The sequence below is a fragment of the Hemiscyllium ocellatum genome, chromosome 7 (genome assembly GCF_020745735.1).
Source record: "Hemiscyllium ocellatum isolate sHemOce1 chromosome 7, sHemOce1.pat.X.cur, whole genome shotgun sequence".
In the NCBI taxonomy this organism is placed as follows: Eukaryota; Metazoa; Chordata; class Chondrichthyes; order Orectolobiformes; family Hemiscylliidae; genus Hemiscyllium; species Hemiscyllium ocellatum.
The window spans coordinates 47937695-47962827 of NC_083407.1; the positions used below are offsets into that span (position 1 = coordinate 47937695).

Below are 25133 nucleotides of genomic sequence, written 5' to 3' on the forward strand. Positions count from 1 at the left end.
GATTTGCTGAGTTTTTCTATATTTGTTTCAGACTTTTAAAATACAATTCCCATCCCACCAACTTCTCTACACCATATTCTCATGTGTTTTCCTAACACTAGCTTCTTGTGTTATGCAGTAAGCCATAAAGGCTCATTAATCTGAAATTCTTTCCTTGACCATCTCACTTGACATTCTCTTTACTTCCCATGTTATTGACCAAATATTCCTTCAGTCTCTTAATACCTCCTTTCTTGCTTGACATCTTTGTTTCATCTCCCATCAGTAAAACATGTTGATACCATTTTCTAAGAAATGATACCTATTTAGATTGTTGTCATTGCCTTTTCAAATAATGTACTTGTATTACTCTCTACTTATCTCTGTGCAGCAGATCTGGACATATTCCTGATGTGTACACTTCCAACCAAGGAATGTGTTTATATGCCTGCATCCATGAGTGGCAGGGTATTTTAGTCCTGGTGCAACACAAAGGAAATCTTCAGTGGTACATTGTTGGGCACTTCATCCTACTGTGGAATCAAGCATGGAACTGCACACTTCTCTACTCCCCTACCAGTGTCTTACTCAGGGCAAACCTGCTGATGCCACACATTATGGTGTGCAATAATGGTTTCACTTATGTAGGTCATTTAGATTGTTAAGCACCATACCTTATGGATTTGCTCCATTCTATACATCAGTAAAATACTCAGGTATGATACAAAAATCAATGGATGAATTAAGAATTATAGAAATTGTTCTATATTGTTTTGGATATGCTTCAAAAGATGTACAATTCAATAGAGGAACAGGTAGGCCATTCTGTATTTCAATTATAGACATCTTTATTATGTGTGCATTACGCCTGTTCCACACATTGAGGCTTAGAGGTAGAAAGCTGTGTTTTTTTGAAAAAGGTTCTTTTTTTAAAAATAAACATTATGAAGAGTTTTAATCCATGTAAATTATACATATACTTTTTTTTTCCAGATCACTGATCAATTCTTATTCACATTGTTTTGTTGGAGCAAGAAAAATTTGCTACTTTTTCCATGTCAAACCAAAGTAAAACTATTCCATGGGAAAAATGCAATACCATATTCAAAAATCAAAACAATGCATTATTACAAACAAGTTCATAACACAAAACATTACATTAAATGTTTCTAAAAATGTAATTTTTAATGTGTTGCTACCATTAAGCTTAGTTTTTGGAACACAATTCAAAAATTCCAAAATTGGCATTAACACTTTGCTAGGTTAATCAGAACTGGCTCATGAATGAAATGTAAAAAATACAATAAAAATAAAGCATACTTTATTTTCCAAAAGGTTAAAAAAGGGCTAAAGAATAAATGTAGTCTCTAAATCATCGATAAGCATTCCAGATCTTATTGTTGTAGAATATGGGTTTATTGTGCCTAAGTGAGACAGACAATGTATATAAGCGTCAATAACTTGAAACACTGTTATGAAACATCACAGTAGCATCCTCTGTGAAAGTGATACCACTCAAAACTTGACCACACCTTAAAGATAAAGTCTTGCAACTACAGATCCACTCAGTACTGAGTTGGCAAATTGGATCTCAATAACAGTACTTTGTTGCAATATGTTCAAATTTAAAACTGAACCACAGATCTAAACAGCACAGGAAGGAATTTTCTATGCTTAATTATTGTAGACTTAGTCTAATGTCTCTCATTTTATTCCTGAACTTTTTTTCACTTGTTGTAAAGATACTGATCACATATAAGACCCAAGTACAATCCTCTATTTATTCTGAAAGAACAAGATCTATCTTACCCAATTAAAATTTAGAAAAAAATTACTTTATAATAATGCTATATATAGTGCCTATGTGCAATTCTAGTAGAGTAGATGAAGTGATTATACACCAACTATGTTCCTGGCTTTTGATTTTCTCAAACAATATGCAGGGGTAGGTAACAACAAACGTAACAAGCAATCTACTAGAAATGATGGTGTGTAGGAGATAGGAATCCAGAAAAACTTAGCATCCCATCCAGCGCTGTAACGTGTTCGTGGATATTTGGCTGTTAAAGCATGGTCCATGCAGTTAGTCACCTTCTCAAGGTCAGTGGAACACAGTGAGTGCATTGAAAACCGTTGTACTTTAATGTCTAAAAAATAAGAACTTTCAAATTATATTGAAAATGTTGTTCACAGCTTATTATTGAAAACAATGATTATACTTTTTGAATAAGACCTGTGCGTTGTTACATTTGAACTTTCAGTTTTAAGTGCAAGTTAGAACAAAGCAATTTACAGTATCACAACAAAACTATGCATTTAAAATCTTAAATAACTAAAAGTAACAAAAAGCAGATCAGTCACAACAGGATGGCAACAATGTAAACAGCAATCTTTACAAACAAATCTTTGTTTAAATAAAGAACTTGATTATTGGTGAAAAAGAGAATCAGGTTGCTTAAGGTTAGGGAGGTTATAGTTTCTCAAAGCTATCACCATAGTGATGCCTCATTTCAACTAGTTTGCAATTCCTTTTGTGGTATAATTTGTTGAGATTGTTTGAAATTTGGCATTCTTTCAATTGTCCTGATGAGTGCAAAATCTTTGCCAGCAAATCTCTCTTTTCAACAAGATGTAAGGATTTTTAAACATGAATAAGAAATAATGATTTACTAATAAACACTTACAATTATTAAAATAATTTGGCCCATAGTGATCTCTAGTCTCAGGGGTGAGTCTCTCCCAAAGCTGTTGAAGGTTTTTCTCAATAAACTCTAAGTTTGTAGTTTCTGTCTTGAAGAAACCTGGTTCAATAATGCTGACTTTGATTCCAAAGTGCTGCATATCCCTCCTATAAAAGGAATTCACAAGAGTTTAGTTTGATCCAACTTTCCAAAAGTCTTGGCAAGTTATGCGACATAACATGTTAAGCTGGAAGGAGGAGAGCAAGTTTCTAATCAACTCTCTTTAAACACATTCAAATCATAATTTGTTCCTTTTCTTTCAGCTATCTCTGACTAACATTCTCACAAAAATAAAACCCTGTTGAATGCTGGAAACCCAAAATAAAAGCAGAAAACATTGGAAGTACTCATCAGGTTTTGCAGCACCTACAGAGAAAACAGAGAGCTGAATCTTATGCATTTTTAGAACATAGAACAGTACAGTGCATTTTTGACTGATAGTTTTGTGAAGGTTTCTTGCCACAAGGCACAGCAAGATTCTTGGAATTTCATACCAAACTCACTTCATTAACTACCTCCCCTGTAGGGTCCCTTAAGTCCAATTCTATCCCAACCTTACCATGCGCTGTTCCCAGAACAACTCATCATTTAGTGAAAATTTGCTGAAAGACCAGCATCCCTGGAATCTGCATGGTATTTAAGTGACCCAGATGAATACTGGCATTCCAAAACCTCCCTGCTCATTAACAGATAGGATCTGAATGTTTTGCAGAGGGGGAGCTGATGCTGCTGCTCTCTGACAAGGACCAGTAGGTCCTGGTAGAGAGGATAGTGCATAAGAGGGGTGGCCTCTTTCCAAAGGACAGCCAGAGGAGGCAACAACACTAGACTCTGGCAGCCTGGTCCATAGTCATCACTAGGTCAGTGCCATCTCAATGGTGCAAATGAACAACCATCAGGTCTCTGCCCTTCTCCACTCTGCCAGAATATGTTTAACACATCTCTCTCAGACCTCTCTCATTATCTCTGTTACTGCACCTCCTCCCACCAAGGCTTACGATCTATCGGTCTCTCAGCACAGCCAGTCATGCCACCAATTTTCTTATCACTCAATTCCTCCTTTTCCAGGAGAAGCAGCCCACAATAGGACAGAAAGGGCCCAGAGAGGTGAAGGGAGCCCAAAATTAGATTCCTCAATCCCGTCAAGGAAAGAACTCTTATTCTTGAAGGAGAAGACCAGGGCCACTCCAAGATGGATGCCAAAACATCATAGAGTCATAGATTTACACAGCACAGAAGCTGACCCTTCAGTCCAATTAGTCGATGCTGACCAGATAGCCTAAACTTATCTAGTGTCATTTGCTAGTATTTAGCCCATCTTCCTCTAAACCTTTCCAATTCATGTACACATCCAGACCCCTTTTAAAATGTTATAATTACTGCCCCAACAACAACATGAGCCCAAGTATTCATTTTATTGGAACTCTCAGTGACCCTGCTGTTGGTGTCATTCACTGCACACCATTTCTAATTGCAGGCCACAACACTCTCTCTTATCTTCCAGGAACTGCCAGCAACTCCACAAACACCATCAGAAGTCACCTCCAGGACCTTGGAGGATGAGTTTCAGAGGAAGCATTGGCAAGATCACCTCTTATGGCCCCCCTCAGTTCAGATACTGATTTCTTGGAGGGAACATTAGCCTTAGCAAATTTAGGAGAACATTCCAGTAAGCACCTCAAATTAACAGTTTCACAGCTGACCATGGTAAAAACATCCATTCCACTGACACCCGGAGGACTGCCAGAAAAGGCACCTGGTCAGCACCAGGACATGGTGTCAGCAATGCAGGTGCCCACATGCAGAGGAACAGGTGCAGGAGACAGGAGTGTGGGAGGTAATGGCCTTCATTGCCCAAAGGCTGAATGAATGCAGTAACGTGTGTGATCATTTGACTGTCTCCATGGAGAGCCAGCTCCAGCCCCCTGGGCATTTGCTGAAGAAGTGCACACACCTGCATCTCCATCGCCTCACCCATTATTCCTCAGGAACAAAAGCATAGGGACAGGGATGCAATGCACATGCTCCCTCCTCGCAAGAAGTCTGGAAGCTCCCAGTCAGAGGAGGAACCACACAGAAGTCTCCTGTTAGGGACACTCAGAGGTGGTCAAGAGCTCTACCTCCACCCTGTCTGCCCCCATTGACCCTTAATAAATAGAAGGTCCATTTGCCTCTAGCACAAAAACCCTCCAGCAGATCAGAGATGTTCAGACACAAACATCCCCCAAGGTGGCCTGACCAAAACCTCCAGGACAACTAACTCCACCTCTCCCTCATCCCAGTTGCAGCCCCAGAGATTAATCTCAGACATAGTGAGACAGGTGGGGGGAGGAATGGAGAAACAGAGTATGAAAACCTATTGAGTGCACTTTGTACCGAATGTGAATTTTCACAATTGTTTAAATGTTATTGTTTTGACCCTACACAGTTTATTTGAGTGTGGGTATTGTGATGAAGACAACTGTGTGCTAACATTATGCCACATAGCATGTATTGTGCTGTATAGAAGGCTTGTTGTATAGGAGCAGGTTGGCTCAAAGCTTATATAGAGCAATAGGTCCTACTATCACCACTGCTCCTTGTCTCACAATATGCCTATTCTTTCACTGGTCTGTGCATCTAAAAGTGTTGGTGAAATTAGTTCACCAGTAATATCTGGGGCGGAGAGGTGTACAGGACATAGAGAGCCAATGCATTAGGACTGACAGCAATTACTAACCCCACAGGTCTGAGTCCTATACAGTCCATGGGTCTGTGTGTAATAATGTCTCCCTTTAAAGGGTCTCATCAGTGGGTCCTGCAGGCTCCTCCCTCACAGGTTGAGACTCTATCCAAGTCCACTCCAGGTGTGGTCACATTTTCTTTTGATTTCCAGCATGATGGACAGTGACAGTGAGTAATTTTCAGCCAGTGACTTCCAGCCTTCTTTTTGTGAAAGATCCAGATCCCCTTTCCCTAAATCCTCTGGGTTTTGAACCTTTCTAGGTCTCTCCACAAAACCCTGCAGAGAGGGGCGTCCATCTTTCACTCCCAGTCCCTGGTATTTGAAGTAACCATGTCAAGTGTAATCGTATACTATCCCCTCCTTGAAGCCAGGACGTACCTGGCTGTGGACAGGCATCCCTCCCATAACTCTCTTCCCAACCATGCCTGACTATATTGCTTACCTTATATATACTGTTGCCTAATTTTCATAATTATCATTCCCCCTTACCCACAGCCTGCAGTCCCAAATATCAGATTACTGAGTCTCCATCCAACAGCAGGAGTCCTGCCACTAGTCCCATTCCCCCATCAACCCTCCATCTCTGTTGCCCCTACCATTTGTGGATGGTCCCACAGGGCAACCCCCTCAGTGACCGAACTGGATGAGAAGTGTCCAGACCCATAACCGGTGGATATACTTCTCCCAAAAACATCAGCCATACTCCCCAGACTGGCCGAAATGAAGCCACAGAACTGACTTACTCCCTGGATTGTAGAGGCATGGTCACCCTCAACAAGATCACCCTGACTGGACGCCTCACTATGGCCAATTCCCTGATATAGGTGACTGCCATTGATTTACTGGGGCCGCTAAATGATGGGGACTTCAATGAGAATTACTCACTCAAGTCTTTAGACATGGTTGCTTGCTTGCTGCATGTGTTGTGTGTTTACCATATAAGCTGCATGTGCCAACAGCTTATAAGCCTGTTATAAGACTTACAACACTGCCAAACAACAAGATATACAGCCCCATGACTAACCAGCAAGGGATAATTGACACAGCAAAAGTTTGGCAAGTGGATCAGAGAGATAATATGACAAATACCACATGGGCTGTCAAATGTCAGATGCCAATGTTCATGTCCGAGGGGTGCTTGTGGATGGTGTTCATAGTTAATGGCCTAAGATGCTATTTGATGCTAGTCAACATTGAAGCTCTTCACAGCCAGCAGTGAGCTGAAGTCACCAGGCACCTGCCCTGACTTCCATTTTGAAAATTTATGTCTAGCTTCTTCTGTGTATTCAGTAAGATAGCAAGCTGAAGATTAATATTGTGAGTTGTGATGTTAATAAGACAAACAAACTATAATCCCTCTTCATTAGCAACCTGCTGTTGTCTCGCTAGGAATTCATCTCACTGCTCAGTAAATCTATCAAAGATGCTACAAGTTGCTTCCACTATCAAGGCGGCATCTCTGGACATCTCACCCAATTCTGAAATATTCTGTGACCCTCATACCCTGATAAGGTTGATTTTCAGGTTGATTGACTTTTCAGAGTTTCTTTAATCCAAAATGTCAACTAGTTCTCTTTTAAAAAATGCTGACAGACTTGCTAAGTGTTTACAGCATTTTCTGTTTCTATCTAACATTGATGAAATAGCTAAGCATCATGTTATCAAAAGATGCATTTGTATTCAATGATGTCATTAGAATGTCCAAACTGCTTCACTCAATATAAAAATTAAACTCCAAGTCAAACATAAATTACTTTAAAAATAACAAAGAATTGCTGATGCTGGAAATCAGAAACAAAAAACAGAAATCACTGGGAAAATGTAACAGGTCTGGTAGTATCTGAGGAGAGAGCTAGCACAAGGCTTTTGCATTACATTCAAAGAGATGGATACAAAGAAATGCAATACATTTTGAATTTTCAGCAGCAGGTTTGTGTACCCTCTGGAGAAACAACAAATGTAAAACAATTCCCATTTGCAGCATTTTTCTGAAGGTTCCATCAAACTCTACCAAACTTTTGGTATTGGAAAAGTAGGAAAACCCCATAAAATTCAAGGGCGTCATATTTATGCCTCTTTGCTGAGGGCAATGGAGGGCAATTGGACACTGACTGGATTGCTCCACTTGGAGCAGGTATAGATTCACAGGGTACCAAAGGGCCTTCTTCTATGCCATGACGACAACATAACTCTCTAAAATCCATCAATGTTTTTGTTTATAAAATCCTTTCTAGATTATTTACTGGCCACTTACCTTAAACTGTCTGAAAACGACTCCACTCCATATTTTGATACACAGTAGCCACCACCAGCAAATGAAATACGACCCATGACACTAGCCACATTCACTATCCTTCCCTTTGCCTTTTTCACCAGTGGAAGAAAATGAAGGGTGACATTAATAAGTCCAACTAGGTTAACATCCAAGACTCTGGTAAAATCTTCCACAGTCAGCCATTCTGTTGGTCCTATTGGAATTGCTCTTCCAGCATTATTCACTAAACCCCACAGACCTGCAGGTCAGAGACAATGATACATGATTTAGGTTGTCTGTGAAAACACACATTGTTATTTCACAAGAAAATCAAAAAGGTGATTTCTAGAACTTATACTTCTTAGGTAATAATCTTGTGTAATGCCTACCTAATGTTAAAGGCCCCACACTAACACAAGTTATCACCGTGGATGCTAAAAGTAACGGAACATCTCAAAAATGGTTTTTTGGTTGTGGGGCCCTTTGTGAGGCTCCATATAAATGAAAGTTTTTCCTTTAAATAAGTTCTACAAATGTAGCCAATTGGCCTCATCATGCTTGTACCAATGCTAGCACCTTAACTGTGTATTTCTGCCCTAATCTGATTTCCTAACATTTGTTCTATTATTTTATGATTTCCACAGTCATAAAATTCCACCTCAACAATTACTTACGATGAAGCATTCCCACCATAAAATTTGCTGATATGTGCATAGAAGGCTAGAACTCCAAAATCATCAGCAAATTTCTGGCTGATTACAGCATAGCTGTTACATTGTTTCCTTTTGTCTTTATATGGAACAAAGTATAAAGTGGGCAGGTTTTGCTATGACTATCAAGGCAGTAGTTGGACCACAGTTGGAATGCTGTGAACAGTTTTTGACCCCTTATCTATGGAGAGATATTCAGGCATTATAGGCAATCCAAAAAAGATGATGGGTGGCATTAATAAATCCATCTAGGTAACATCCAGAACATCTCCTTGAATGGCCAAACAGAGTCGATGGTCTGAATAGCTGACTTTGGCTGCTATGGTTTATGGTCTTATTTGTAAGAGCGCTAATGCAGTCATGCCATTCAGGTACTAGAGGTAAGCTGGATAGCAGAACAGAACATCTATATCATTTCAGTGATTTGAACCATGGTCTGCCAATTTGAATCTTGCAATGCCTCTTAATGGCCTATCCTGATCACTCTCAGCTGAATATATGCCCAGTGGCACAAGAAACCCTTCCTTCCCATCCCGCCAGTTAGTAAAGGCATGATGGAATGTGCAGAGAAGGTGTTTTTGACTTTCTTGTACTTTATTCTTTCACATTATGCAAAAAGTACTGTGATGTGTATTCTTGGAGGAATTTAAAAAGATTCTTGGATTTGCAGAGGATTGATGCTGGAATTTGACAAGTAGGACAGTGTATAGTTGTAGTCCACCTTGGACTACTTGGGATATGGCCTTCTATTGTGAGCTGTGGGTAGCATGACCAGGAGATGACACACAGGCTGAAGGAGAAGTAGGACAGCTCACAATAAAAGGCCATATCCAAAAAGCACTAGACTGCATTTCCTATCTCTGGCTAAGCAAACAGCAAAGTCAAGTCTGGTTACATTTCACCAAGTAGGTTCTGATTTAGGAGATAGCACAGCTCAATCAGAGTCAAACAGTAGGGAAAAGATAAAGTCACTGTCAATGTTTTGGACCATAGGCCTGCTCTGTCATTAGAGAGACAACTGGTGGCTGGTTAAGCTGAGGGCCACCAAGCCTAAGGTGAGGGGACAAGTTGAAAATCATGGTAATCTCAGCCAGAGAACTGAAACCACACCTTTGGCATCGGAGGCCGTCACAGACCAGATGTCCAGCCAACTAAGCTAACAAACCCTCAGGATAAGGAGAGCGCAACAGTGTTTTTGAACATCACCATAACCTGCAATTCCTATATCAGTTGACTCATCCAGCTGGGGGAAAAAAGCAGCAGTTCCGTCTACAGTGCATCAATACTGAGGCAGCAAATACCCCGTATTATAGTAAATGTAACTTCATAAACTTCTGTTCACTGGAGAGTAGAGGTAGTAAGAGTCAGCATGTTTCTTTATAGGAAAACAGGCTTTCCAATGGCAGTGTGCCATCAATCAAATTAAAATGGCTCCACAGGCCCTAAGTATTAATGATGTGATGTACCACAACCATAGGGCTAACTGCAGTTGGTGTTTGACCATATGCAGAGTATTTGCTTCTTGTCGTTCAAATCCCACCATGGCAAATGGTGGAATTTGAATTCAATAAAATAAAAAGTGGAATTAAGAGTCTGATGTTGATTGTTGATTGTCAGGGAAAAACCTATCCAGTTCACTAATGTCCTCTGGGGAAAGAAACTGCTATCCTTATGGTCTGGACTACTTGTGACTCCAAACCCACAGTCTGGTGGGATGTTCTTCAGAGGGGAAATGTTGTTTCAATAGACCAAATGGCCTTTCACCATTGTTAGATTTCTATGAAAATTGCCCAGGTATGTTCTGTAGACAAAAAGCAGGACAAATCCATCCAGCCAATTACCAGGTCGCACTATCAGTCTACTCTGATATCGAGCAGCACCTGCTCAGCAGTAACCTGCTCAGTGATGCCCAGTTTGGGTTTCACCAGGGCCACTTGGCTCCTGACTTCATTACAACCTTGGTTCAAACATAGACAAAAGAGCTGAATTTCAGAGGTGAGGTGAGGTGAGGTGAGTAGGACAGCCCTTGACATCAAGGCTTCATTCGACTCAGTGCAGCACCAAAACTGGGTATTAGGGGTCAAACTCTCCACTGGTTGGAGTCATACCTGGCACATAGGAAAATGGTCATGGTTGTTGGAGGTCTGTCATCTCAGCTCCAGGAAATCTCCACAGGAGTTCCGTGGGGCAATGTCCTAGACCCAACTGTCTTCAGTTGCTTCATCAATGACCTTTCCTCCATCATAAAGTCAGAAGTGGAGATGTTCCCTAATGACTGGCAACTCGTCCAATACTGAAGCAATCCATATATAAATGCAACAAGATCGGACAATTTTCAGACTTGGGGTCAAAAGTGGCAAGTAACATTCATGAAACACAAATGTAATCTAACTACCATCCTTGACAATGGTGTTACCATCACAGAATCCCCCATTTCAACATCCTTAGGGTCAACATTGGCCAAAAACTCAACTGGCCTCACTGACCTCTACAAGAATAGATTAGAAGCTAGGAATACTGCGGTGAGTACCTCAACTCCTGACTCCCCAAACCCTCCACCAGCTACAAGGCGGAAGTCAAATTGCTAGAATGGGTGCAACTTCAACAACCCTCAAGAAGCTTGATACCATTCAGGCCAAGTGATCCGCTGGGTAAGTGGTGCTGGAAGAGCACAGCAGTTCAGGCAGCATCCAAGGAGCAGCGAAATTGACGTTTCGGGCAAAAGCCCTTCATCAGGAATATTCCTGATGAAGGGCTTTTGCCCGAAACGTCAATTTCACTGCTCCTTGGATGCTGCCTGAACTGCTGTGCTCTTCCAGCACCACTTATCCAGAATCTGATTTCCAGCATCTGCAGTCATTGTTTTTATCAAGTGGTCCTCTGGCCTGGCACATCCACAAACCCTCCACCACAGTAGCAGCAGTGGGTAATATCTACAAGATGCACCTCAGAAATTCACCAAAAATCCACAAACAGAAACCAAACCAACTAACATGTCTATCAAGAAGTGTAGCAAATATGTGGGAGCACCAGAACTTGCAAGGATCCCCCCCTCAAGCCACTCACCAAACTGACTTGGAAACATATCACTGTTCCTTCACAGCTGTTAGGTCAAAATCCTGGAATTCCCTCCTTCAAGTCATTGTGGGCCTACTTACAGCATGAGACCTACAGTAATTCAAGGCAGCAGCTCACCATCACATTCTCAAGGGCAACTAAGATGGGCAAGAAATGCTGGACAGGCAACAACATCCACATCTCACAAGTTAATGTAAAACTGTCACCCAAACATCCCAATAAATGTTGCAACAGATTTGATCACAGTAGTAATCATCTTTAACGTTACCCACTTCTCTGTCGTCAAATTTTGCAGGTAAGATTCTGCGTTTAGTTTATCCTGAATGCATCCAACAGAGATAACAAGGAAGAAATCCATTCCACACCAGAGTAAAATTGCAGGCCAAGCCACTCTTCTTTTTCAGGATACTTGTTGTATTTGAGAAGTTAGAAGTTTCAGAGATATTTGTCAGCAACTGAGGGAAGGTCAGTGTGTAGTTTAAGTGAGGGGATAGTCGGCAACTAAAGGGGTAACAAGCCATGTGGGTCGGGTACTAGATGGATGAGAGTGGTAGAGTGCTAGATGAGTAGAAAAGGTATAGTATACCAGTTGGGTGAGGAGTTTGTGATCCTAGCCTGAGATGGGTGACTGAGAAGTATAGTGTGGCAGACTGTCAAGGGGGCAGATGATTGAAAGGGTTGTGTGCCAGGTGGATTGGAAAGGTAAGATGGCAGACGGTTGCTTTTAAGTAAGTTGACATGACATGTCAAGTTTCATTCAGCGAAAGATTGTAATGGGTTATCATCTGTTCAGCAGGGCTGAGTCCGTGAATTGTGTTGGCTTCCAAATCTGAGGTTGATGTTGTCAGGACTGGGTACAGGACTGGAGGTTGGGTATGGATGCATTTGTATGGCACCAGCAGGACTAGACAAATTGGTATCAGCAGGGTCAGGTAGGCTGGGCTGGGGTAGGCTATTTCATGAGAATCAGAGTGTCACTTCAGGGAGGCAGGGATCAAGAGAGACATAGTGGGGAGGAGGAACTGTGTGTGCATTTGTCTGTGTAAATCTTGGGTAGTTACAGCACATGTTTATAATCTATCTTTTCCTGGGGAATTAAGTTTAAGTGAGGTTTCACCCTTCAGTGACTCTGACTTTAATGGACGCCATTGGAGGGTTACAGGTGTAGGGGAATTTCCTACTGAAAAGTCCAATTTCCTGGGTAATTTTCATGAAGTCTGCTGTACCAGGATTCCACAGGGTCCAGATGCACAATTCCAGTTTATGCTGCCTTAGTGGTTATTTGGACATATTAGACATTAGAAAACTATGTCATTACTTATTTCTTGATCACTCATATCTGCATTTTTGAAAGGATTTGTCATTGTAGAGTGAAATGTGCATTATTGTTTTGTTGGCAAATATGGCAGGTGCTTTGCATAATGTGCAGGAAGAAGTTATCGGAAGATATTTCAAGGCTGCTGCTGGAGTTCAAACTTGAAGGAACAATATAATTACTGTAAAATTACTCAAGCTATTTTAATATTTTTTTTATTCAAAAATGACCTAATTGGTGACAATGATCATCATGGATTATTTCTCCATTGACACAAAGCATCTTATTATAAATCTGAGGTGCATGGAAACACATCATGTAATTGTGTGTAGCTGTATAACAGATTATGTTTGCTTTTGTAGTTAGCCTTACCTGGAAGTATTAGCAGAGTATTGTTTGTCAAGAAAACTGAGGCTCTGCCACTTGGTAAGTATATGAATTACACAAAGCATACCAACAGAGAAAAATCATTGTGTCCTTAATACTTTTGATTAATAGTTGGAGAAAGACAAGTTTGTTGTCTCACTTACCTTGGTCTCCAACTTCTGCCTGTACAAAGTCCACTGCTTTCTGAATATGATCTTGGCTGGTAACATTGAGCCTGACAGTTTTCAATTTAGTTGAACAGTCTGTTTGCAGTTTCTCTGCTCCATTTTCCGTAAAGCAAGCAGCAATTACATGAAACCCCCGTTTGTCAAGCTGCTTGGCCAGCACGTTTCCAAAGCCAGTGTCACATCCAGTAATAAAGATATATTTATCCTTGATATTTTTGAGTTCCAAGTTGTCTCTAATTAACCAGCAAAGGAAGAAGATGATGGCGATTCCCAGAATAGATGTCTGTATTGGAGCTGTATGAACCAACTAACAAAAGCACACTAATTACTTTAAAATACCTTCTGATGGATCATTAGTTGTATAGGGGTTTATGAATAAGTAATAATATAGTTAACCCATGGTTAATTATCTGTTAAAATACTAATTTATTCATAATGCATACAAAAGGAATAATAGTTTGAATGAAATTTAGACATTGTAATAATTATTACAAAGAAATATCTTCTACAGAGTTATTATGTAGACTTTTTATAGGGTCCTAAATGAAAAGGGAATGACAGAGGAAGGAAGAATATTCCAACATTCTTTAAAACTAATAATATTAGAATTATAGAGTTCTACATCATTGTAAGACAACCTTTGGCTCATCATGCCTGCATTAGCCATCAAATTTATTTTAATCCCATTTTCCAGAACTTAGCCCATAGCCTTGTATGCGCTGGCATTTCTAGTAATGATCTGAAAAGGTCCTTAAGTTTCTTAAGGGTTCCTGCCTCTACTACCCTTCCAGGCAATGAGTTCCAGACATCCTTCTGGGTGAAAATTCTTTCCTCAAGGTTCTGTCTAAACCCCCTGCTCCTTACTTTAACACTGTGCCCCCTGAGTTGTTTACCCATGACTGAGGGGAAAGGTCTCTCTAGCCTGTTGATGCCCTTCAGAACTTTGTACAAACAGATTCCAGGGCAGCTTTCTCTTCTTTAAGGAAAATAAGTCTAGTCTATCCTGCCTCTACTCATAGTTCAACTGCCCTAGCCCAGGCAACAACCCGATGAATCTCTTGTACAACCTTTCTCATACAGTCACATTCTTCCTATAGTGTGGCAACCAGAATTGCACATAGTATTGCAGCTGCGGCCTGACTAATAAAAGCAATCCATAAGCCTTCTACCCATCCTGTTGCCTTCAAGCATTTATTGATATCCACACCAAGATCCTCTGCACTTTCTAGGGTCCCACCATTCAACATATACTCTTGCCTGGTTAGTCCTACCAAAAATCATCACTTCACCCTTTTCATTAAGTTCAATTTGCCACTGTTCTGCCCATCTAACCAGCCCATCTATGTCAGTGTCAAAGATTTTCCTCCTCGCTTTTTACCACACCATTAACCTTTATGTATTCTGCAAGTTTACTGATCATGCCTTCTACATTCATGTATAGATTATTAATATACACATCAAAGAGAAACAGACAGAGCACTGTGTTATGCCACTGGACACAGTGTAAGAGTGTGTTTTTTTGTGACTAGAAGCCTATCATTCTCTTATTACCACTAAGCAAATTTTGGATACAATTTGCCAAGTTGCTCTGGCTCCCATGAGTTTTTAGCTTCTTAACTAGTCTGCCATGTGAGACTTTGTAAAAAGCCTAATGAAGTCCATGTACTGCCTTACCCTCATCTATAAACACCTAATCATTGCAAAATGCTCAATAAAATTTAATATCTGTTTACAAATCTCTCCCTTATGAAGACATGCTGTTTATCCTTGAGTAATCCTAAAACTGCAGATTAATTCAGTTCCTCAGAATTTTTCTTCAATGGTTTCCCACCAGAGCTCTTAATCTCACTGGCTTGTGGTTTCCTTATTTATCCAAGCTATCCTTCTTGAATAATTGTACAATTCTTTTAAAATAAAGTCATTATTGAAATGGAGGGAACTCTGATTGTCAATTATTAAATTGTCATGATTGGAACCAGGTGGATCTTTTTGACGACAACATCGTTAATGGGGTTGTTCACTTGGATCAATCAGGAAGCTTAGCTGACCAATATTAACAGGGTTGTAGAATTCCTTCATTTAAGAAACTGTCTCTGTGGTATAGTTAGTGTGTTACTGCTGCTATTGGTTTCTGTTTTTGAGGAAACCTGATTTGTGAACTGGCTGAATTATATAGTCAGTTTGTTCACTGGCTTTTTTTATTGTAGATTTATTTCTAAACTGCCTGGTTCAAACAGCCAATGTGTAAGTTAGTTCTCATTAGGAATCTGTTGTTTCACTGGCTGGTTACAGCCTGTGTATTATACTTGTTCTTTTGTTCTTTGATAAAAGAACAATATTGACTTTTATGGCAGGGCTTAGCCCTTACACTTTTTGGTGTTTGGGCTGAGTCCCTGTGAGGAAAATATACCTTTTCTGGATGAGCTGTTCTTGTGGGCAGGCCTGGCCCTTTCTTGGTGGACTGGAACCTCTGTAAAGACTGTCTGCTGGGAGTTGAGCATTTAGTCAGATGTACAGCATGGAAACAGACCCTTTTTGGTCTAACTTGTCCATGCTGACCACATGTTCTAACCCAATCTGGTGCTATCTGCCAGCACCTGGTCCATATCCCTCCAAATCCTTCCTTCCTATTTATATACTCCTACAAATGCCTTTTAAATGTGCTGTATCCTGGGGTTTGGAGGAGGAGGACCAAACTCATGAGTTAACTACAACTTCATAATGTAGTATGTTCCTGTGAGTGGGCCTCTTTCTCTGGATAAACCAGGCCTCTATGGAGACTGAATACTTGTGGGGTGTGTATCTGCTGTAGGAGAGGACTGTCTGACAATGCATTCTGCATACTGGAGTGGACTCTATTCCTGGGAATAGACTCTGCATTTTGAAGAGAACTGTTTACGGTAGTAAACTGGATACTAGAAAGGACTGTTTTGGTAATTGATTCTGTTGCTTGTTAGGTTTAGTATCTGCATTCATGTCCCTGGGTCTGGTAGGCCTGGGCTGGGAGGCTCATGGTTGTCCCAAAAGCTGTAACCCTGAGAGCTGGAGGTTGGAAGGCCATCCTATTTACCAGAAAGTGGGTAGACTGCCCTGGAAGGTGGGTATACCATCCTGATGCCAGTTGTCCTGAGCTTTAGAAGGTGGGGAGGCTCTTCCCTAGAGAAGGGGTCCTTGGGACACTCATCTAGAAGTAGTCAGAAGGTGCTTAGGGACAGACTGAGATCCAGAAGGCTTGTGGGCTGTCCTAGAGGTGGCTGGAAGGGGTCAGAGTGGACAGAGCTGGAAAGTGTGTAGGCTGCCTTAGAGGCCTGAAGGTAGAGGAATAGGTGGGTTGTGGGGAAGAGGTGGGGTGGAGTTTGTATTCTATGCACTTTTTTAATCTAATTGGACTGTCTTATGTATTTGTCACTGTTTTGTGATGGCCAAAAATGGAATTTGAGGTTTGTCCTTATTTAACCTGAAAACTGGTTTAATGGTAGGGTTTAGGTCCTGGCTTTGCCACTCTACTTCCTTGTAAAATTGTTTCTCTGGATAAAGCTGTTAATGTTAATTGCTTTGTAAATTGTTTTGATAGATTAACAGGGGTTTTAGAATTCCTTCATTCAGGAGGGACTGTGCTGGCTGGGCCATAGTCAGAGTTGCTGCTGTTTTTGTTTTGATTCCTGAACTGCCTGAATTATATTGCCAGTTTAACTGACATTCCTTTTTATTAAGGAATGACTTTTTCTAAATTCCTGATCTAAATAGTTAATGTGTTTCAGGTGTAAATTAGTTCTCATTAGGGAACTGTTTCACTTGCTGGTTAGAGTGTAACACTTTTTTTTTCCCCTTTTACAGAAAAAATGTTGACTTTGTGGCAGGGCTTAGCCGTTGCATTTTTTCTTGTTTTCACTTCAGTTTTTGGACTGAGCCCCTGAGAAAGCTCCTCTGAAAAGATGCAGTTACTGTATGGGTAGGTCTGGCCCTTTATGGGTGACTAGGCCTCTTAAACACCAATCAGTATGCAGGGAGACTGAAAGCTGGCCAGTCAATAGAAATACTGGACAGGGGAGAGGGTCAGTCTGTACATGGCCAGGTGCTGGAAGGCCAATAGCCTTCCTGTGGGTTGGGAGTGGTTTAATTAGTGTGTGGGGTGACCAGGAGCTGGGAGGCTCTTTGCCAGAGGAAAGCAAGCCTGGGGAGAGTCAGTAAGCAGGGTAGCTAGAGACCAGAAGGCTGACCTTCAGCTTGTAGAAGTGGTCTGGTTGGTACATAGGGGCAACTGGGAGCTGTTGACTGACAGACGTGATTTCTTTTTTTTTTTGAGTTAACCATGAATGAAATCCTGATCCACTGTATGTGGGATCAAAACATAACCATGCAAAAGCACCTACTAGCTCAAGCCCAACTGGGCCTCAAACTCTGTCCTGAGTAAGCAAGTGGAGCATGGGAGCTACAAGGCATCCCAATAGGGAACCCCACTTTAATGTAGGCAATCATGGCCTCATACAGGGTATGTACTAAGCAGAGGGATTCTAGGCCAGCACAGCAGAATGCCACAACCAAGCCAAGCTTTGGCCACGTGGCTAAACAATTCTTCAGGATCTGGGCTAGCAAGCCACTGTAGTTACTGCAGGTATGTGGCCTTAAGACAGTACAAGGCCTGACTTGAGTAGAAAAACTTGTAGGCTGGTACCAGGAGAGTGCACACCTGGGAAGTCTTCCTCCATGTGGGCTGGAACAATTAAACTGCTTAGTGACTTCCAAATTGAAACAGATTAAAATTACCGTTTGGTTAAACGGTCACCCAGCTCCCATGGAGGCTGAGATGGATAGCTGTATCTCTGCTTACAGAATCAGATTAGCTCAGGGCTCCAACTTTTAAGTTTATGCAAGACCTCCATACTGATGCGCCCTTGCAAATTAAGGGTATAACTTCAATTCTCAGGAGCAGTTGGTGCGGTTACCACTAATGGTACTAAGACTCATGGGGTAGAATTTAATTATGCCAATCTTTCTCAACACTTTTTCATTTTTAAATGAAATGGTTGCCTCAAGTACTAGTGAAATACCAAGCTTTTTTTCTAAAACTTGGAAAACTAAAATGAGCTAAAGCCACTTATTGGTCAGGAAGCAATTGAGATTTTGCAAGGCCTACCCAGTGCCATTTGCCTTGAGACTGAAAGTGGAGATGGAGAGCAAAGGAATCATGAAAACAAAAGTTTGCAGAATGGGCAGTGCTGGTCAAACTGATTTTTGTGAAGGCTAGTCTGCTCACATTTGTGGGGATTTAAGCAAATGCTAAAGTCTCTCTGCTGGATGAATTCCCAAACCCTTGCATAAAGGACTTGTACAAAAAGGTGGCAGGTGGTGGGCTGTTCTTTACAAAGCTGGGCATGAGCCATGTGTACTAGAAATCATAACTGGATGAGGAGTTCCAGAAGTACACTATTAATACCAATATCTGGGGCATCAGCCTGTGCCCTTTCCAGGAGAGCATAGAAAATGTTTTCAGGGCTACCCTAGGTTGCCTCTTACTGGATGACTTCCGAATAGACAGGAAGACTAAAAGAGCACTTGAACTTGGACAGTGCTTAAATGTTTCTCCCAGGTGTGTGTATGCCTTGGAAGGGAAAAATGTTCCAGGTTCCCCAAGTGACCTACTTGGGTTACAGAGCCAACAAAATTAGGCTACACTTGAGGGCAATCAAAGGAACCCTGGCTCCAATGTCTGTACCAGAGCTTGAATCTTTCCTTGAGTGAATTATTACAGAAAATTCATATGTAACCTGCACTCCATCCTGGCACCCTTACCTGCTCCTGAAAATGGGTCAGGCTTGGAAGTGTTTGCATAGCCAAGTAATTGTCTTTTAAAGGAACTGAAAAAGTAACTATTGTCATCCAAGATACTGGCCCACTACAATCCCGTGAGATGGTGCTGACATGTGATGCCTACCCTTGCAGCATAACAATGTTGGTTCACCTATTTGCCCAATAAAGAACACCTGACAGCATGTTTCCTGGACTTTTGCTGATGCTGAATGCAAATATGTCTAGACAAAGGAGGTTTGGTGGTTATCTTTGGTGTGAGCAAGTTCCACCAATACCTTTCTTTTGTGGACAAGAACTTATCATAGTAACAGATCACAACCCCCTGCTAGGGCTACTGAAGGAAGACAAGCAATTCTGCCCATAAATTCTGGTAGAATTCAGAGTGGGCCCTTCTGTATATAAGTTAGAACACCATCCCAGAAGTCAAATGACCAATGTGGATGTCTTAAGCTGCCTCCCATTGGCAGATGATCCACTGGTGCCACCCTGGCAATGTCTGCTCAGGTTTTTAAACTTTCTGGTCACCACTGGCAATATCTAACTGTAGTCACAATGATTCTTTCCTGGCAAAAGTTTATGGTAATGGGGAAAACAGAAGGGTCATTGCAACCAGAATGAAACCTTTCCGGACCTGGTGAGACCAGATCACTGTAGAGGATGGCTTATTACTATAGAAATCAAGAGTGATTCTTCTGAGTAAAGCTACTGGTTGAGTTCTGCCAGGGCCATCTTGGGGCTTCCAAGATGAAGATGCTAGCAAGGAACCAAGTCTGGTGGCCAGTGTGGATACTGAATGTGAGGCCTTGAGGAATTGCTACATGTCTTTGTTTACATTCAGGGACAATGGTTGCCCAATTAGCGTGCTGGAATTGGCCAACTGCAATGAACCTAAACAAGAAGATATAGTATGGCTCTAGAGATTCTAGTCACCCTACCATACATTAAAGACATGGCAGAGATGACCTCCAGCCCCTTGGCATCATGGTAGTCCACAAATCTGCTACTAAAATTTAAAGGACAAATGTAACATTTTTAAAAAGTCCATTACATTAGACAAACGGGTAGGAAACTAGCCATCAAGATACACAAGCACAAACTAGCCACTAGAAGACTTGAACAACTAATCCTGGTGTCTATACACACAGATGAAGAGGGATACCAGTTTGACTGCGACAATGCATCCATCCTGGGACAGGCCAAACAAAGATACGCATGGGAATTCCTAGAGGCCTGGCATTCGAACCAGAATTCCACTAACAAATATATAGGTCTCAGAAACAGAACTGAAAATGATACCACCCACCACAACAAACCAAGACACACACAGCAAGTGGGACAGAGCACCAATGCTTCACCAAAGCATGGTGGCAAAACATCTGAAAACATACCCACCAGCTCCACAAGCAAACTGACAACCAGATCACAACATCTGTCCCAGAATTAGAAAATAACATCCACTAACCTCTCCAGTTAAGAAGCCAAAGATAAGTCTCCTCATGACTAAAGAAATTTTTCATCCCAGTCTGAAATGATTGATTCAGTACCTTGAGACCATGCCCCATGTTGACTTTCACCAACCAGGAGACATAAGACACAGCGTTTATGTCCCTTCAGAATATTGTGTTTTGCTGACAGCACACCTCCAATTTCTCTAGCGAAAACTAGCACAACTTTTCAACCACTCATCTGGAGTGAACCATTTCATTCAGGAACCGGTCATATGAGCCATTGTTCTATCGCATTGTATCACAGAACTATGAACAATTGAAATAAGCCTTTTGAGAGTTAAAAAAACATTTATTGAATATTATTTCAATTATTTTCATTCACTTGAATATTTTCCCAATATGAAAATTAGTTTACCAGTTCATGATATACTCAAAAGATTTTAAACTATTTGAATTCAAAATTGACAGCAGGGATTTTTTTGTGTATCTGAACAGTGATCATAAACCATAAATTTCAATCATATTAAATAAGATTTGCTGATACAAATCTATTTAGGATACCCTCCTTCATTATAAGCTTATGGGTATTCTTTTCCCTTCAACAATAGCTTGTAATTAACAGTTTTTTCAAATCATTTCACTGCTTACACAAAGATGCATTAAACATTATGGTGGTATTACAACACATTCATTATTTTCAATGGCAATAAATTCTGCACAGCATTCCTCATATGTAGATGAATCCCTCACAATTATCAGTGAAGACAAAAATTATGTCAATTTTCTGAGACTGACCTGTAGAATATTTTCAACAACGTCTTCTACTTTGGTAGATGCCTGACAATAAAACAAGGCCGCATTAAATTCATTATACATTACAAAAGGGGGTAACTCTACTTTGGCTGGAGAAGAATTAGCAGTGACTTATCCTTCCAATCCACCTATCCACAGACTTCAGAAAATCCAGATTTTGTGGTTTGTCCATTTTGAAAGGCATTTTGACTTCAATGTAAATCAGCATTATTTATTAAGTTGAAGAAATGCTGTTTTAAAAACAGTCAAAAATCAAACAACACAAATTTATAGTCCAGATGTGCTATTCTGGAGGGATATAAGACACAGTATTTATAAGCAGAAAGTTAACAACTTTAAAACTAGTTGCCCTCATTGTATCCTTTACGTCTACCTTCAAACTGACTAAAGGATTCAACAAGGGCAACTGGTTTTAAAGTTATATTTTTGCTTATAAATACTGGGTCTAATTCCTCTCCATCATACTACGCCTAAGGAAGGAGTTGAGCTCTGAAAGCTCGCAATTTCAAGTAAACCTGTTGAACTGTCACTTGGTGTCATTTGATTTTTGATCTTGTCGACTCCAGTCCAATTGTGGCATCTCCACATCATGGCTGTTAAAAAGAAATTGGATAAACTGCAAGATCTCATAGACGATACTCTATGTGAAACACACCACTAATTTTTTTTAAAAATTGCATTCCTTTAATAGGGTGGTAAATGTGGTGGCTAAATTGTACACATCAAGCATGTATAACAGAAATGTGATAATGACCAAATAAATTGCTTTGTTGTGATGTTGATGGAGGGATAAACATCAGCCATGACACCAAAGTTAACTGTCCAGTTCTTTTGGTATGGAATCTTTCCTGTCCACAAAAAAGATAGCGGTTCAGTTTAACACTAAAATAAAACAAAGAACTGTAGATGCTGGAGAGCTGAAGCAAACAAAATAAGATATTGCTGGAGAAACTCAACAGGCCTGGTAGTATCAATGGAGAGAGGTTCTGAAGAAATGTCAAATCAGATTCTAATTGGATTAACTATTAGGCCATTTCAGAAGGTAGTTAAGAGTCAATCACGTTGCTGTAAACTGAGACACATGTAAGGCACCAGATTTTCTTCCATAAAGGATTGGTAGTTTCATTTTTTTTTCCAATGATAATCAATGATAGTTTCACAGTCACTGTTAACTAGATGCTATCAATTAATTGCATTTCCAGCAAACACCATAATTGAATGTGAACTTGTATTCCCAGAGCATTTGGCTAGGCCACTAGTCCAGTGACATCACCATTATACCGTCACCTCTCTTAACTAAAACAAATGATATTTAAAGTAAGATCCAGTACCATGCTTATCAGTCACAATATATAGATGCTTAACCTATGTGTTTAGAAGAATTTTATATTTTAAATATTAACTGTATGGATTTTCTGTTTTTAGCTATTAGCTGCATTTTTTAAAATGCAGCCTGAGAATTTGCATTGATCTGCAATTGTTTCAATATCTGCCAGAACATTATAGCATTGAGATAGTTTACTGATATTTGCACATTAACGTAATTGTTATAAGCACTGTCAGTTCCAGATCTTCTAAGCTGCTTGTTTCAGGTTGCTCAACTCTAGAGACATTATAATTTGATACTATCAAGCTTTTACATTTCCAAGGAAGAAATATACTTTCTTAAAACCCATGATCATTTTAAGAATAGCTTCCTGTCTGACATTCATCCCTTAAAATAACAAACTTCTGTAACCATTTATGTTAATACACTTGAAAATTATTACTAACATAATTCTTTAAGGTGATATCTCAAATTATAAATTTGTAGAAAACATGAATGATATAGTTTGATTCACTCTTAAGTGAACAACAGGTTCATAAATAATCAAAATTAACCCAAGAATAATCACCTAACGAAGTAAGATGGTAAGAAGTTCAAACTGTCATGTTGGATGGCAAATGTTACTTACATTTGGACTCGATATTTCTTCCATTAGAAAAGTAATCAATATGCTGTGGCAAGCGTTACTGATTTGCCAGACTAGATTATTCCATGCAACTTGCAAGCGTCTTCCACGTAAAGCCCTCAAGCTTTTTAATAGCATTATCATTACTGATCTACTTATGTAAATTTTAAATGTGTCCTGACATGCCAGAAGTGATGTCTTTGGTGACTGTGTTCATCCTGTTATTTACATGTACTTGCAGGTGCTGTCGTATAAAATTCTAATCTTTACATTCTCAAGTTTCCAATTGTTGGACATGGCAGGGATGGGATATTGGGGAAGCAGGCAGAATTGAAATCAGTGGTCACAGGAAACAGCACAAGTGGCAAAGCTGGAAACTTTCAGCAATGAGAAACCAGAATCCACAGGGCGATGAGGATCAGTAGTGTTAGGATATTATAGAAGCCCATGAAAGGACAGAGATGTAGTTACTTCTTAGGACATTGGGGGCACTGTGAACCTATAGTTTAAAATGATGACCAAAGTAATTTTTAATTCTGGGATTATTGCCATAACAAATAACAAAGCTGATGTTCAAATGAGAGAACATCTAAACTAAGCGATTAGATTAAGGTAAACTATGTGATAATAAGACTAGGAAAATGTTTCGAACATATAGTAATTCTTTGTGTCTATGATACAGAATGTCTCAAATATATGTAAAGCCTTTGTAAAAATGTTTCCAGAATACATAGAACCTTTGTTTGCAAATTATACCATTTTGAAGAAGGCTTTTGTTTGTGAAAGATCACGTTGCATGAATTGAGATTAGAAAATAGTATAACTAACGGAGCTTATCGATAGATTTTCAGAACTTGTACATTTTCTCCAGCAAACCACTCGATCTTTCGTGCTTCGCTGTAACAGCTAAGTTTCTGCAGCTAAATAAACGTACCTGCTTTATATCAAATAATTGGGTAAGTGTGGTCACTCCTTAAAAGAAGAGGAGACCACAGGTTGGCAGATTGGGAGGCAGACAAACTTTTCGGCCGAAACTTTAAGGTGAGGAAGCGCCTGTTATATCAAAAGCTTCCAGTAGTTAACTTTTGAGTTAGACATTTGTCTGCTTTTTAATCCTCACCAACTTGAAATTGAATTGATTTGGACACAATGGTACAGAATCTTAGCTGGTAAGTCACTTTAAATCTTCTAATGTTAATTTCTCTCCGATGTTAAAATTCTTCTAGGTGAGGGGAACCGCAGACCCCGTCATGCACACTAAAAATTCCTAGAAGTGAGGAGTCTCCGCCGTTAAAATTCTTCTAAGTGAGGAGTTTGGTTAACTCCGACGCGCTAGTGTACACTGAAAATTCTTAGAAGTGAGGAGTCTCCGCCGTTAAAATTCTTCTGGGTGAGGGGATTAGCTATCTCCGCCGTGCAAATGTGAAAGTCCTAGAAGTGAGGAGGGAAAGTGTCGTAGAATTTGTCTCCGCCAGTTTAAAATTCTTCCAAGTGAGGGGTTTGGCTAACCTTGACGCGCTAGTGTACACTAAAAATTCTTGGGAGTGAGGAGACTTGCAGTAGGAATTAGTCTGAACCGTTTCCTTGTAGGGATTTTTTCCGCTCAGACGTCTATTCTTAAAGACGTACTGTTTTGAAAGCGGATCCCAATAGGGAAAAGAGCCAGATGATTGAAGTGGATATCTGAATTTGTATGTTTATGTAAGTATGTGATAAAGGGGCCGGCCAGAATAGGAAGAACGAACGGCAGCTG

The 25133-nt window shown here is 40.3% G+C and overlaps 1 protein-coding gene across 1 annotated transcript; it reads right to left on the minus strand.

The window, feature by feature from the left end:
• Positions 1-1331: 1331 nt before the first annotated feature.
• Positions 1332-24632, minus strand: LOC132817344 (retinol dehydrogenase 7-like). Its single transcript, XM_060827753.1, has 8 exons — positions 24625-24632; positions 24402-24433; positions 24315-24352; positions 21411-21452; positions 13333-13663; positions 7700-7958; positions 2664-2827; positions 1332-2126 (listed from the first exon to the last, which is right to left on the minus strand). The coding sequence occupies exons 1-8, from the start codon at positions 24630-24632 to the stop codon at positions 1873-1875; spliced, it is 1128 nt and encodes a 375-aa protein (XP_060683736.1). The 3' UTR covers positions 1332-1872.
• Positions 24633-25133: the final 501 nt, after the last annotated feature.

What these genes read in the sequence shown, in the direction of transcription:
- LOC132817344 (XM_060827753.1), bottom strand. An exon ending in CTTAAAGTTTCGGCCGAAAA is followed by an intron (nt 24,353 to 24,401) that starts GTTTGTCTGCCT and finishes TCTTCTTTTAAG; the next exon opens with GAGTGACCACACTTACCCAA. An exon ending in GCCAAATTATTTTAATAATT is followed by an intron (nt 2,127 to 2,663) that starts GTAAGTGTTTAT and finishes CTTATTTTTTAG; the next exon opens with ACATTAAAGTACAACGGTTT.